The sequence below is a fragment of the Lutra lutra genome, chromosome 4, assembly GCF_902655055.1.
Source record: "Lutra lutra chromosome 4, mLutLut1.2, whole genome shotgun sequence".
In the NCBI taxonomy this organism is placed as follows: domain Eukaryota; kingdom Metazoa; phylum Chordata; class Mammalia; order Carnivora; family Mustelidae; genus Lutra; species Lutra lutra.
This window is the reverse complement of record NC_062281.1, coordinates 182,470,131-182,485,793: the sequence shown is the minus strand read 5'-3', so window position 1 is coordinate 182,485,793 and position 15,663 is coordinate 182,470,131. Positions and strand designations below refer to the sequence as shown.

General features: G+C 41.8%; 2 protein-coding genes across 20 annotated transcripts in view; one reads left to right on the top strand and one right to left on the bottom strand.

Annotated features, from left to right (window-relative positions):
- The window catches only part of EIF4G3 (eukaryotic translation initiation factor 4 gamma 3), a 343,477-nt gene extending 328,026 nt beyond the window's left edge, over positions 1–15,451 (bottom strand). For 18 of the 19 annotated variants that reach the window (XM_047728162.1, XM_047728168.1, XM_047728169.1 and 15 more), the window contains exon 1: positions 15,074–15,451. In XM_047728162.1, the coding sequence (XP_047584118.1) occupies positions 15,074–15,291 (218 nt within the window). In that variant the 5' untranslated portion in view covers positions 15,292–15,451. The remainder of the gene's footprint in view (positions 1–15,073) is intronic. The other variant, XM_047728181.1, reaches the window with a different exon arrangement.
- Positions 9,924–10,388, top strand: LOC125098922 (40S ribosomal protein S12-like). Its single transcript, XM_047728183.1, has one exon. It carries the CDS (start codon positions 9,943–9,945, stop codon positions 10,339–10,341), a length of 399 nt encoding a protein of 132 aa, XP_047584139.1. The 5' UTR covers positions 9,924–9,942; the 3' UTR covers positions 10,342–10,388.
- Positions 15,452–15,663: the final 212 nt, after the last annotated feature.

Here is a 15,663-nt window from a genome sequence, read left to right as displayed (position 1 = left end):
CACGTCAGATCCAACAGTCCTCAACTGAATTTATCTGCTCACTACCTCAAAACATGATATATAAAATCAAATTCTACATCTTCTTTACTTCATCACCGACAGTATCATTTTCCAGTCTCAAAGCCTTGGAGTCAGTTTAGCTCTTTTCATTATTTCACCAAGGATATTCAAATCTCTAACTTTCTTTGAGAGCTTTCATGATATAATCACCCTTTCCTTTTCATCTCCCTCTAGACTACATGTGCATCAGTAAAATCCTGGAAAACCTTAAGTGGGTCTAGCATATTAGTCTCCATGCTTCTTATCGATCTCATCCATCCAGCATGAAATTCATCTTCCTCTAACTACCAAATGTGTTAGCAGGTATCAGGTTTTCAAAAACTTTTGCTTGCTACAAGACAGAAGAAACAGATATCCAAAAGTTTGCAAACTGTCACATGCACTGCACATTAGGTTTTCAGTCAAGCACGTCTTCTGACTACCCTAAATATATTATCTACTGTATTTCCTGGCTGCTATAAAAGCATTTTTTCCCCTCAACTGTAAATGTCCTCTCTCTTCCATCTACCCAAATCCTACTTCCTAACTCCTCCAGTCCTCACTGATCTCTCAGGCCTCTGACCACCTACCTCTATTTAGAGAGCACCTTAAATTCTTTAACTGTTTGACTAGAGCACTCACACTTCAGGATTCTTTTTTTTATCTCCATCCACAACTAGCATATGCGGTTATTTAATAAACACTTGCTCCTTTCGCCATTTAATAAATCACTGTCTACTTAGCATCAGGCACTATTAACTTAATCTGTGGAATCCAGGGCGCCTGGGTGGCTCAGTGGGTTAAGCCGCTGCCTTCGGCTCAGGTCATGATCTCAGGGTCCTGGGATCGAGTCCCGCATCGGGCTCTCTGCTCAGCAGGGAGCCTGCTTCCCTCTCTCTCTCTCTCTCTCTCTGCCTGCCTCTTTGTCTACTTGTGATCTCTCTCTCTGTCAAATAAATAAATAAAATCTTTAAAAAAAAAAAAATCTGTGGAATCCAAACAATAACCATAATTTTCCTTCCCTTTCTACTTTTCTCTTGTCTCGAGATTCCATCATGTTTTTCTTTCTCCCTTGAGCATCCTAACCTTGCCATTTCTAGTTATCCTGTTCCCTTCAGTTGAGCCATCAACTGAATAGTAACTAAGCTACTTTCAAAAATAGGATTCTAGGGCGCCTGGGTGGCTCAGTGGGTTAAGCCGCTGCCTTCGGCTCAGGTCATGATCTCAGGGTCCTGGGATCGAGTCCCGCATCGGGCTCTCTGCTCAGCGGGGAGCCTGCTTCCCTCTCTCTCTCTCTCTCTCTCTGCCTGCCTCTCTGTCTACTTGTGATCTCTCTCTGTCAAATAAATAAATAAAATCTTTAAAAAAAAAAAAATAGGATTCTAGAATACAAAAAAAAAAAAATTACTCTTCACTCCAAATATTCAGAAAAATTAGGAAGGGTGACCAACAATGTGTTTCTGAAGGTTATGTTGCCAGTTGGAAGGTTCTCACAACTGTCCTTATCACTGACGCTAATTTTCACATATATCCTTATGAACAGACCAAAGCCTTCAATTTCACAAAAAGCAGACTTACTTTCTGTACCTAGACTCTGTGTTTGATAAATACATGATTAAATAGAGAAAAGAACAATTACAGTCTAGAGGAGACTAACTAAGGAGAAATAATAACCAGATGCAATGTGGGACCTGAAACAGAAAAAGAACAGTGGAAAAAACTGGTAAAAACGATTAGCTCTGCATTTTAGTTGATAATATTGCATCAACGTTAATTTCCTGTGTTTGAGAACTGTACTATGACAATGGAAAATGTTTACATTAGGGGAAGGAGACAAGGGATAGGAGAGAACTCTTACTATTTTGGCAAATTTTCTGTAGGTCTAGAATCAGTTCAAATAGAGTTTCTTTTTTTTTTTTTTTTTTTTAAGATTTATTTATTTATTTATTTGACAGACAGGGACCACAAGCAGGCAGAGAGGCAGGCAGAGAGAGAGGAGGAAGCAGGCTCCCTGCTGAGCAGAGAGCCCGATGCGGGGCTCGATCCCAGGACCCTGAGATCATGACCTGAGCCGAAGGCAGCGGCTTAACCCACTGAGCCACCCAGGCGCCCCAAGTTTCTTTTTTTTTTTTTTTAAAGAGGATGACAATACTTTGCTATTTAGTTCATATGCTAATGTCAAAGACCCTTATAACTACAAGATCAAATACAAATTGTTAGGCCAAGAAATTTATAATGTCACTGGGGGCACCTGGGTGGCTTAGTGGGTTAAGCCTCTGCCTTCAGCTCAGGTCATGATCTCGGGGAGTCTGCTTCCCCCCCGACTCTCTCTGCCTGCCTCTCTGACTACTTGTGATCTCTGTCAAATAAATAAATAAAATCTTAAAAAAATAATAAAATAAAATGTCTTGCTGCTTCCCAAATATTTTAGTAACATATACAGAAGTAGCATAAAGACTCCTTATTTTCTAAACTATATAAGGGTTACTAGATAGGATGACTGTATAATTTATCATCCAAACCAGAACCATTACAGGAGAAAAGGGATCTCTCAACACCTACTGGTAAGTCAAAGTGATCACTGTTGTTAAACACCTCAAATCAGTTTGAGTTTGTACAAACCTGATGCTTTGGCAAGTCATCAGCATCTCCCTCAATCTCAGTAACAAACACCCCTAGGGGAAGGGACGAAAGGTAGACCAGAGATCCCCAAAGGAGATTATATAAAGGAAAAGTAAGTCAATACATACTAATATGCTTATGTCTTTTAATTATGATTTTCAGGGGTACCTGGGTGGCTCAGTCGTTAGGCATCTGCCTTCAGCTCAGGTCATGAGGTCCTGGGATTAACCCTGATTCAGGCTCCTTGCTCAGTGGGGAACCTGCTTCCCCCTCTCCTGCTATCCCTCTCCCCACTTGTTCTCTCTCTCTAAAATAAATAAAATCTTTAAAAAAATAGTAATTATGATTTTCAAAAGAAAGTCAAGAATAAAATCACTGACTTTCCAGAGCAGCATTCAGCTTTTACTGCCTTGCCTAAAATGTACCACATTCAAGTACACTCACCCAGTCACAACACAAAACATAATAAGCTAAGGTCAAGTACTCTGCTGTCTACTTTTGAAACAGCAGTTACCCTCCAGAATTTGGACTGGTTCCAAATTCTAATATTTGTAAAAAAGACCAACAAATAATATTGAAATTATCAGATGAGTATGATATATTAGCCTCAAAGTCTCAACAATATTATTCGGGTACTTGACGTCATTAAAATTTTACATAGGTTAAGACCCACTTCCTTCATATATTTAATGAGCTAAGCTAAAGACATGCATACTTATTTATAAAACTTAAAAAGTAGATATAATCTTAAAAAACCAGCAACCCCATCCCCACACTGTAATATTTCAAGTCACTGAAGAGACTGTGTGTGTAGAAAATTTTCATCTAAAACACTGTTTCTGGGGCGCCTGGGTGGCTCAGTGGGTTGGGCCGCTGCCTTCGGCTCAGGTCATGGTCTCAGGGTCCTGGGATCGAGCCCCGCATCGGGCTCTCTGCTCAACAGGGAGCCTGCTTCCTCCTCTCTCTCTGCCTGCCTCTCTGCCTACTTGTGATTTCTCTCTGTCAAATGAATGAATAAAATCTTATTAAAAAAAAACAAACAAACAAACAAACAAAAAACAGTTTCTATTAGACCCGAAAGGTTATAAAAAACCTCTTCATTAATGTAGTCTTTTTCTGAATAGCAGAAAGCATCCTTTTAGACAGAGGTGAGCAGTATTTCCCAATTTTATTTCTTTATAAGAATGTACACATTAGAATAGCCTGAAGGTATAACCTAATAAATAAAAAATCAAATTTAACTTGAAAATTATATAAATTTTCCAGGCAGAACTAATATTCTATGTGAAATACAATAACCCAAGAATTTGTAGCTTAAAATTTCAATTCTTCACAGGAAAGCGAAATAGTCAAATGCCCTTATGTTATTTTTCACAAAGCTATCCTGCCTAACAGGAATTTATCTTAATAGAGATAGGCAAAATCTCTTTTGGGTAGCTCTCCTATCTTTTAGGCATTATACAAAAGGTGAAAATGATCAAAGTTCATTTATTCGCTAGGCTTTATTCTATAAATAACACACCTCACTAAATCTCAAACACTTAATGGATAATAAAACCTTAAATGTAGTTCTGTGATATCATTCTTCTTCTCTTAATCTTTCCTATTCCTTCTTTCAACTTACACACCTCAACAAATCTTCAAATTTTCAGCATGTTAGTTTCCCAATAAATAAAAAAACAAAAACAAAAGAAATACAACTGATTTTTGACAAAGTGCTCAGACAATTCAAAGAATACTTCTTTCAACAAATAGTGCCGAGACAACTGAGCAGTCACACGCAAAACAATAAACTTGGACCCCTAGTACACAGCATACACAAAAATTAATTCAAAATGAATCAAAGACCTAAATTTAAGAGCTAGAATTATAAAAGAAGAAAGGAGTAAACTTCCATGACCCGGGGTTAAGGAAAGCCTTCTTAGACACACTAAGGAAGCAAAAGTGACAGAAGAAAAACAGATAAATTTGATTTCACCAAAATTAAACATTTTTTACGCTTCAAAGGACAGTATAGAGAAAGTGAGGGGAGCCTGGCTGGCTTAGTCAGTAAAGCATACAACTCTTGGTCTTGGGGTTGTGAGTTCAAGTTCCAAGTTGAGTGTAGAGAGTCCTTAAAAATAAAATCTTTAGGGACGCCTGGGTGGCTCAGTCAGTTAAGTGTCTGCCTTTGGCTCAAGTCATGATCCCAGGGTCCTGGGATCAAGTCCTGCATCAGGCTCCTTGCTCAGCAGGAAGCCTGCTTCTCCCTCTGCTTGCCGTCCCCCCTGCTTGTGCTTAATTACTCTCTCTCTCTTTCTGACAAATAAATAAATATTTAAAAAATAAATAAAAATTAAAAAGTAAATCTTTAAAAAGAAACAGAGGGAAAGAAGACAACTCACTGAATGGGAGAAAATATTCACAGGGGCATCTGGGTGACTCAGTCAATTGAGCTTCCAACTCTTGATTTGGGCTTGGGTCATGAACTCAGGGTCATGAGGCTGAGCCCCTGTAGAGCATGGCTCCGTGCTCGCAGGGAGTCTGCTTGAGATGCTCTTTCCCTCTCCCTCTGCCCCTCCCCACGCACTGTGCACTGGCACACGCTCTCTCTCTCTAATAAATAGTCTTTTTATTTTTTAAGATTTTACTTATTTATCTGAGAGAGTGCATGTGAGAGAGCACAAGCAGGGGGAGCAACAGAGGGAGAGGGAGAAGCAGACTCCCTGCTGAGCAGGAAGCCCACTGTGGGGCTTGATCTCAAGACCCTAAGATCATGATCTGAGCTGAAAGCAGCCACTTAACTAACAGAGCCACCCAGATGCCCCAAATAAAAAAATCTTTAAAGTATGTGTGCATGGAGTGCCTGGATGGCTCAGTGGGTTAAAGCCTCTGCCTTCGGCTTGCGTCATGATCCCAGGGTCCTGGGATCGAGCCCCACGTCAGGCTCTCTGCTCAGCGGGAAGTCTGCTTCTCCCTCTCTCTCTCTACCTGCCTCTCTGCCTACTTGTGATCTCTGTCTGTCAAATAAATAAATAAAATCTTTAAAAAATAAAAAATGTGTGTGTGTGTGTGTGTGTGTCTGTGTGTGTGTGTGTCTCTCTGTGTGTGTGTAAATACTGTATCTGATAAGGGACATGAATCCAGAATAAAGAACTTACAACTCAATAACAAAAAGAGAACCTCATTAAAAACTGGGTAAAGGACTTGAACAGACATTTCTCCAAAGACAAATGGCCAATAAACACATGAAAAAATGCTCAATAAGCCACCAAGGAAAAGCTAATCAAAACCGTAATGAGATACCACTTCACAGCCACCAGGATGTCCTATGATAAAAATGACAGATAACAAGTGTTGGAACCCTTATACTTTGCTGGTAGGAAGGTAAAATGGTGCAGTCACTTGGGAGAAAGTTTGGCAGTTTCTCAAAACATTAAACATGGGGCAACATTAAACCTTGGGACAATTAAAACATTAAACCTTGGGGCAACAGGGTGACTTGATTTTGGCTCTGGTCAGCTACACTCTAAGGTATATACCAAAGAGAAATGAAAACCTACATCCACACAAAGACAGTCACAGCATAATTATTCGTAATAGTCAAAAAGCTGATGAGGTGCCTGGGTGGCTCAGTCAGTTAAGCATCTGCCTTTGGCTAGGGTCATGATCCCAGGGTCCTGGGATCAAGCCCCACATAGGGCTCTCTGCTCCACAGTGAGCCTGCTTCCTCCTGTCTGCCTGCCTCTCTGCCTACTTGTGATCTCTATCTGTCAAATCAATAAATAAAATCTTTAAAAAAAAAAAAGTTCTAAAACTGGGGCACCTGAGTGGCTCAGGTCATGATCCTGCTCCCTGCTCAGCAGGGATCTGCTTCTCCTTCTCCCTTTCTCCCTCCCCCTGCCTTCTCTCTCTCTCTCAAATAAAAATCTTTTTTAAAAAAAGTTCTAGGGGCACCTGGGTAGCTCAGTGGGTTAAGACTCTGCCTTCAGCTCAGGTCATAATCTGAGGGTCCTGAGATCAAGCCCTGCATCGGGCTCTCTCCTCAGCAGGGAGCCTGCTTCCCCCTCTCTCTCTGCCTGCCTCTCTTCCTACTTGTAATCTCTCTCTCTGTCAAATAAATAAATAAATTCAAAAAAAAAGTTCTAAAGCTGATTTTGGTTATGACTGCACAGCTGTGAATATACTCAAAACCACTGGTACCCTCTAAATGGGCGGCTTGTGTGGTATCTGAACTATATAGCTCAATAAAACCATTTAAAAAAAAAGTAATAGTTTCACACAAATGAAGTCTAACCTTCTCTTATATTGATTCAAAGCCCTCTACAATCTAAATCCATTATTTCAAATATTCTACCACAATAATCCTCCTCTCCAAGCACACTGATGAGGAGCCTCACAACCCAGCAGACAGCATACTTACTTCATGCCCAAACCTTGGCTCCTGTTAATTACTCACTCATCACAATCCACTCCCCTCTGCCCATCTAAACCCTGACTATAGTCTTAAGCACTTGTTTTAATGTTTTTTAAATTCATCTTTCAGTTCAAATTGTTTCTTATATGCTATTTTCTAGGGCCTAGTTTCTGCTGGCAGATAGTTAAGTAACAAAACAAAGTAAGCAAGACACAGAACTGTATATGTAGTCCCACCCTGGCCCCAGTCCCTGTTCCCTCTACAGTAACAGAAACACTCCTGGGACCCTGCCAGGATGGGGGAGACTGAGACAAATACTGCTGTCCCTCCAAAGGACATTTTTTAGCAATAAAACTGTCAAGTATTTAAAAAGAAAAAAATCCCATATATGTAATTTAACCTTAGGTTACAACAAAAGGACAGAACTTAAGCCCATAAAAGCCCATTAAAAAAAGTGCGAGAAAGAAATATACCAAAATGTTAACAGTAGTTATCTCTACGTACTAAGATTATGGGTGACTTGTTACTTTTCCGTGTTTCTTAATTTCCTGATTTGATTACGTTAGTTCTTACAATCACAAAACAAAATTTTTCATAGTAACATTTGACTATAAATGTTTTTCCTCTTTGGCCTTATACCAACCCTCATCATCAGTGTCTATACTTCAAAGGCAACTCAGCCACATTATATGATTTTGTAAACTGGGTCAATGCTATTCCATTATGAAACTATTATCAATTCAATTACATAACAGTGCAAAACAATTTTAGAGCACCCTTGAATGCTAAATGTGAGTTGTGATGCCATTTATATTAGCCCTAAAATTTATCTTAAAACTGATTTCCAGACTCTAACTTAATCAACATTTCAACAAATATTTACAGACTTCCAATCTGCCAAGTACTGCTCAAGCAGCTGGCAATTCAACAGCAAACAAAACTGACAAAAATTCTCTGCCTTTACGGACCTTACCTTCTATTGACAGAATTTAGTATCTTATAACAGGCAACGCAGGTGGGCTTGAAAAAGTATAAAACTACTACTAGTTAATGAAGGTCATAAAAACTAAACTGACAAATTTCAAATGTACTTAAAATAGTTAAAACAGTCTCAAATTTCAGCTGAGGCTACAAGACAGTGAAAAACTCCTTCTGGATGGCAGCAAGCCAAAGAACTAGGAGCCATTTGAGAATTCAGAAGGAGCCTGGGATCTTGCAGTATTTCATCGATGTAAATCTCAGCTGCAGTTTTTTATATTCTGCTTCAAGTTAGGCACCTGGCTAAGAATCAGGGAACAGTTTCCTATTCTATTAGCTCAAATTATTATTCCTAAAGTAAAAATAGATTGTATCTCATCACAAGAGTTTATTCCAGAACTTACTTTTCCTCATACTTCATAATGAATTAACTGTATCTTCAACCAAATCAAGCCAGCATCTGGCTGGTCATGGCAACCTTATTTTATGGTCTCAACCCATCCCACTCTTCACCACCCAAGTCACAGAGGCATTTCAGTCTGTTTTACCCACTTGATCTTAGCCAAAAGGCCAAGAAGCAATGGGTCTGTTTGATTAAATCTAACATTAATAAGCCAAAAAACGGAGGCTTCTTATATCATGCTTCTAATGTTAGCATGCTTCTAATATCAATGTCACTGACCATCAGACAAAGAATCCATTAATAGGTCTCCATAAATCCTTCCCACCTACTTGCAAGAACAAAACAAACCTCAAAGCATAATCTTCAGAATCATAAACAACTGTAATTCAAGAGTCATTTAATAAACTAGTCTAACTCCTTCATTTTAGAGGAATGGAAACTGATGACCAGAGCATTTATATGATTAGTCCAAGATAACACCTCTAAAAAATGGAAAAGCCAAACTCAAATCTAGATTTTTTTTTTTTTTACCACAAATCAGGTACAGTTCTCAATACATCAATCTAAATTTACTTTTATTTCAAAGCTAGTTTCCAAGCCAAAAATCTAGTTATCAGAAAAGCAGGGAGGTATGAGATGAGTGGGAAGGAGACCAGGAGACCAGATCTGAAATGTATCTTCTCATACTCTAATTCCCGGGATTATGGTGCAGAAAATACTTTGAATCTATGGCAATTGTGTTTTGACTGCCACGGTATAAGCTACCTCCTCTAGCTTCTCTGCTCCTGCTAAAGACCTGAATCATGACTGAAATCCATTTACTTAAATTCTATGCAGCAGCAACAGCAATGGAATTGGGAAAAGTCAGCGGCAAGAGAAAGCTCTGTAAACCTCGGGTAATTCTTACTCATCCTTTTAATGTAGTTCAGATGTCAATTTTTTCTAGGAAGCCCTATTTCCTCCCTCCCCCAGGCTAAGCTCTTACAGCAGAGTTATCATCACACTTGCTTCATGGGATTCTATCACTTACCTATCAGGACCAAATTCTCCGAGGGTAAAAGCTTTTTTTTTTTTTTTTTTTTTTTTTTGAGATTTTATTTACTTGAAAGAGCACAAATAAGGAGAGTAGCAGGCAGAGGGAGAAGCAGGCTCCCGTCAGAGCAGGGAGCCCAAAGTGGGGCTCTATCTCAGGACCCTGGGATCATGACCTGAGCCAAAGGCAGATGCTTAACCAACTGAGCGACTCAAGCTCTCGAAGGCAAAAGCTTTTCAACCCTTTTTTTTTTTTTTAATATTTAAGAGATCTACTAAAGCATCTTATCACAAAGATGGAAAACACATACAAATTAGAAACATGCAACCGTCATCTTCCACAGTCAAAAGTTAAAATGTTATGTACTGTTCCTGTTTTCATAGCTGAGAACTTCAGATCTTATATCCAACTCATTCATCCTGAATATTTAAGTCATTCTTCCTGAAAGTATCCAGGGCAGCAAATAACCAAATGGCCAAGGAAGGCATTGCTGCTGGAGGTGTAATGGACGTTAATACTGCTTTACAAGAGGTGCTGAAGACCGCCCTCATCCACGATGGCCTAGCACGTGGAATTCGCGAAGCTGCCAAAGCCTTAGACAAGCGCCAAGCCCATCTGTGTGTGCTTGCATCCAACTGTGATGAACCCATGTATGTCAAGCTGGTGGAGGCCCTTTGTGCTGAACACCAAATCAACCTAATCAAGGTTGATGACAACAAGAAACTAGGGGAGTGGGTAGGCCTCTGTAAAATTTACAGAGAGGGAAAACCCCATAAAGTGGTTGGTTGCAGTTGTGTGGTGGTTAAGGACTATAGCAAAGAGTCTCAGGCGAAGGATGTCATCGAGGAATACTTCAAATGCAAGAAATGAACAAATAAACTTAGTTTTTGTTCCAAAAAAAAAAAAAAAAACACCAAGCTCTGAGTTTGGCATACAATATGTGCTCAATAAACAAATCAATTTTAAAACTTGCCACTTACACTGACGCTCCAGTATAAATGACTAAAACATGGCAATCTCATTATGACTTAAAACACAGTTTTAAGGGGCACCTGGGTAAGCTCAGTCAGCTAAGCGTCTGCCTTCAGATCAGGTCAGGATCCCAGGGTCCTCCCTTGCCCTCCACCCCTCCCCCAATTCATGCTCACGCGCGTGCGCAAAAACACGGTTTTCAAATATTTTTTTAACAGCAGACCTTTTCATAAAAATCTTATCAGAAACCCCAATGTGGAAAAGCAACGTATCAGTCCTTCGGTGGTTTAGTCTTACAGTTTGACAAAAAAAAAATCTCACTTTAAGACCTGTAAGCCTATGACAGGGAGTAGCAGCAGCAGCAGAGGCAAGAGCCAATGTGACTCAAGCATCTAAGTAACATTCTTCCTTCCCTATCTTCATCTTGCAATGGTCTCCCCCTCTACTTCCTAGAAGAGGATCCGCCCTTTAGAGTATACATCCATCTCTGTTGATGGTGGGGCTTAGGGAGTAGCAAGACTGCTGCTGCTTCATGAGCTATAGAGGTCTAGCTGCTAGTACTACATACAGTATTTTGCTGGAGGCCTTGCTAACTTCTGAACAAGCAGAAACAAGCACTGAATCAAAAGTGCAGGCTATTCTTATGCGTTAAGGCTCAATGAGGTAAAGATAACCTACATGTCTTATGGTATGTGGCTATGAACTAATTAAAACAAGATACAGGAGCAGCCGTTCTAGAGGACTCCACAGAGCCTCTTTACTGCATACAGACCTTCCCCTAGCTACCTCCCTCTCTCATGTGCAGATCTGGTAAGAAACAACCAAGCAGTAGAAAGGACATTCATGAGCTCTGGAGCCAGTCATACCACTATAGAACTGCAGACCCCTACTTACTAGATGGACAACCTCGGGAACATTACTTGAACTTCTCTGCTCTTCAGTTTCCTCATCTGTAAAACCAGAGACAGTACCTACCCTCATTAGGATTGTGAGAATTAAATAAAATCATGCATGTATAGTACCTAGAACACTAGGCACTCAATAAATGAATACTACTGTTAATATTATGCAGATTTAGATTTGGTCAAGAGGCAAAGAAGAGGAAAATAAACCTTTCTGGCTTCAACCAATAAAACTGAAAATCAACAGAGAAAACAAAAAAATTTTTTAATTTTTTTTTAAAAGAAAATTAAATACAAAAAACACCCTCAATGGGCATATTTGTCTTTAATATATGTCACACCCAAAACAAAATAGCTGAGGACACAAGACACCAAAAAAATAAAAAAATTTTCTGGTTGCCACAGGCCTTTACCAAATTTAGTTTCTTCAAAGAACCCACTGCCGTGATTTTCTTAACCAAACTGGCTGCCCCAAAACAGTAACTAGACTCCCCAGAAGTGTCAGCAGCTCTGAGAGAAATTACACCGTTAAGTCCTTCCACATAAATAGAACACTGTGTATTCATAACAGACTGCAAAATTGTTCTAAGTCAGAACTATTTGGGCACTCAAATTCAAACTCATTTATCTTTAATTATCTGAAAGGTAAGCAATTTCCATCCAAAGGGCTAGGCTTTTAACAGGAGCCCAAGAACCCCCTGAAAATGTAAGCAACAGTTTTCTGTGGAGAGGGTCTATAAGCTTTCATCAAAATGTCAAAGTTGTTTGTTACGCAGAAAAGGTTAAGAATCACTTTTAAGATGCTCAACAGAGCTTCTGAGAAGTTCATACTGGGAAGCTGGGGAGGGCGTACCCCAAGGCAAGTACCTTGAAGTGCCAATTGCATAAACTATTCACAGTGGATTATGTTATAAAAATTCTAAGCATATTCCTCCCTCACTAGTAGCACTTTTCACAGCAGGGTTTATCCTCTTTCATCCCCCACCATCCCTGCCACCCGCCATCATTCCTTGCCAGGCCCCAATCCCTGCCTCTCTGTGGTCAAAGTCCTCTGTCTAAATGGCTTTATGGGCCTGCCATGGAATAATGATGCCTAGAGGCAGGTGCCAGTTGATATTCCAATTCATTATTGCCAACATTTCCCTTCAGTTCTGATTTGTCACTTGAAAACTGAGTACAAATGAAGGACTCTATCAAGTGAATCTCCATTCAGTATTTTTATAAATTTAAAATACTATATGAACTTATTAATGTAATTCAAACACAACTGCACTGATATATTTTGAGGAACTGGAGATTTAACCAAGCCATAGAAAAAGCAACTCCAGCCTTGCAGTCCAGTCTCAAAGCTTCGTGTCTATCAACTCACCACATGATGACCACTTTCATCAAACAAATGCAAATTCCCACACTCCCTCCCTCAAGGTAGAAAAGCAGAATTGCCTTTTCAATCCATTTTAACCAATTCCCCATTACCACTGATAATATTTCATTATTAGTATGTTCTAATGAAATCTGTAATCTGTACCTCATTTACTATACAAACCTTTTAGATTTTACTAATCGAAACCTTTCAATGAGTAAAGCACTAAGAGAATTGTGAAATACATCAAGACTTTTAATTTCTTCTATGACATGAGACAAAATAAAAATTTAAAGCCACATAAAAACCAACTATCCCATATTTCTACAAATAGGTATATCTAAGAATAATCTCCACTGGAAATTATACCTTAAATTTATGCCCTTTAACAACTGTTGCAGTACCAGCCAGTAATTACTTCTGTGTTGCAACCAACTCAGAGCTTTTCTAAGTCCTTTTTTGTGAAATGCATTGAGAAAAAGCACCCTTGAAACACTTCAGTCACAGCTCTTTGTGTACAAATAAAGCCACCAAATTCACCAAGCACTGGTCCTCACTTACCACTTTGTACATCAAGAACACACACTATGGGCTTCCTTTCAATGCTTAATTGTGAAAATAGCTCCAAAATACATGTAATGAAAAATTTACTTGGTGGCACAGTACATAAATTTATAGCCCTAACCAAGTATGGGCAATCAAGACCAAAAAAAAAAAAAAAAAAAAAAAAAGACAAATTAGAAAGGAATTCAAACTCACAAAGCATTCAGTGAAGATATGTTTAAGAGATCCAGCACTGAACTCCACCTTGAAGTAGGCTAATCAGCCAACCCTTTTTCCCCCCAAAGTAAAGCACTGATCAAAACTAACCAGATTTTCCATGAGCAACACTAGAGTATCACTAAGCATTCTCATCTGTGAAAAATTCTTAATTGAACAGAATCATGCAGGATAAAAACATTATGAAATCAGTACACACATCACACTGGAATGGAATTTATCTTTACTCTGCGCCACACCGCCTGGATTGAATAACAATATTTAAAGAACAGAGAAAAAGACACTTGAGAGAAACCAAAAGGATGACCTAAAATGACTCTAGAAGAGAGATACCTTTCCCTTCTCAAAGTAATCGATACAGACAGGAATCAAACTACAGACTGTGAAATCGTCCGTGGACTTCATGGCAGTTACTTGCTCACACACCCTACTCTCCCTGGAAGTCAAACACAAAATGACACAAATACAAAAACACAACACATCTAACATCCAATGGTTATTTATTGATTTACACAAATACAACGGGGGGGGGGGGGGGGGGGGGGAGGGAAAGATGCATGATGAAATCTTATTCTCAGGTCCGTAATACCTTTCTAAATCTCCGTGGAATTAATGAATTCAACGTTTTACCTTCACCGGCTAGTTTCTGACTAAAATACCTCGTCATCAAGTCTTTTCAAACAAAGCTGTACAATCGAGCAAATAACATGAAATTAGATACATTCAAAACCAGGCTCTCCTCCAGAAACCCTGATCCCCTCTAGTCATTGGGCCTAAGAGGAGGAAATTAAAGCCTTTTAAAATATCCATCATGACACAAGCCTTCCAAGAAGTGAGACTTTCGGGGGTGATGGGTAATGTCAGTTAACTTCCTCTTCCTTTAAAAAGGTCAAAGACAGGGAAGCGTTCCGTGTAACATTTCCTCCTCAGACCGCGTTCCACCACAAACCACATCACAACTCCCCCCATCGCTAAACATCAGCCAGAGGGGGTGCTTGCTGCACATTTTCACCGTAGAGTTAAAATCCGACTTACCTCAGAAACGAACTGAGCTTAGTTTCAAACAGGAAATTTACCAATAAAGTTTATTATGTACTAATAATAACAATTAGGGAAGCCCACCAGGCCCCGCTGCAGGGGGAGAAGGGAGGGAGAAGAGGAGGAGGAGGAGGAGGAGGGTGTAGTCCTCACAACAATCAGAGAAAAGCCTTCCCTGCAGGGCTGGTCCCAGGCACCAGCAAATTCGGCCTAATAAAGGGGGGCGGGGGGAGGCGGGGGGAGGCGAGGAGAGGGGGAAGGGTCCCCCAGCTCTAAAAGGGAAGGGCTGCAGAGGCCAGGCCGAGCGGAGCTAGTTTTCACAGTACTGCAGAGGGTCCCGGGGTCCCCCGCAGGGCTGCTGCCGCCTGAGCACCCCGAAAGCTCCGGCCGAGCCGGCCGAGCCGGCCGCGGGGGGTCGAAGAGCAGCCCCTTCTCCGGCTGGGCTGCGGCGGCCGGCAGGAGGCTCCCCGGGGAGCCACGGCCCCCCCCCCCCCGCCCCGGGCTGCGGCGAGGTGCCGAAGGGCCGACAGGAAGGTGAAAAGGATACTGTTGGGGCGCCTGGGTCTGGAGGGCCCTGATGTTCGGGTGAGGAGGGGCCGCTGCTGCCGCCGCCGCCGCCGCCGCCGCCGCTGCCGCTGCTGCTGCTGCCGCCGGGTGAGGAGGCGGTACCGCTGCTGCCGCCGCCGCCGCCGCTCCGGTGCCGGGTCCGGTTCCTGCTGCAGCCGCTGAGCCTGATTTCAGAGCCGGTTTCTGCGGTAAACTCATGGCAAAGCGAAGCCACCAACCCCCCCAGAGCGGGACCGGGCGCGCCGGGGTGCAGGGGCCGGGGGCAGCGGGGGGGCGGGATAGGGGCAGACCCGGGGAGGCGGCGGGAGCGGGGGGCCGGGGGGAGGCTGGGAGGAGGAGGAGGAGGGGGCCGGGGCCGGTCACACACGCCCGCCGCCGCCGCCGCCGCCGCCGCCGCCGCCGGCAGCAGCAGCCGCCCCGCGGGCCAGCACCACCGGCTGCCGGTCTCCGTGACAACGCGACCCCGGGGGGGGGGCCGGACCCGGCGGGGGCAGGAGGCGGAGAGACCGGACCTTTCACGGCAATATCCTCATGGGCCGGCGGCGGGGGGTCTTTATCCCCCTCCCCGGG

Excerpts from the sequence above, each read along its gene's own strand:
- LOC125098922 (XM_047728183.1), top strand. The coding sequence starts at position 9,943 with ATGGCCAAGGAAGGCATTGCTGCTGGAGGTGTAATGGACGTTAATACT.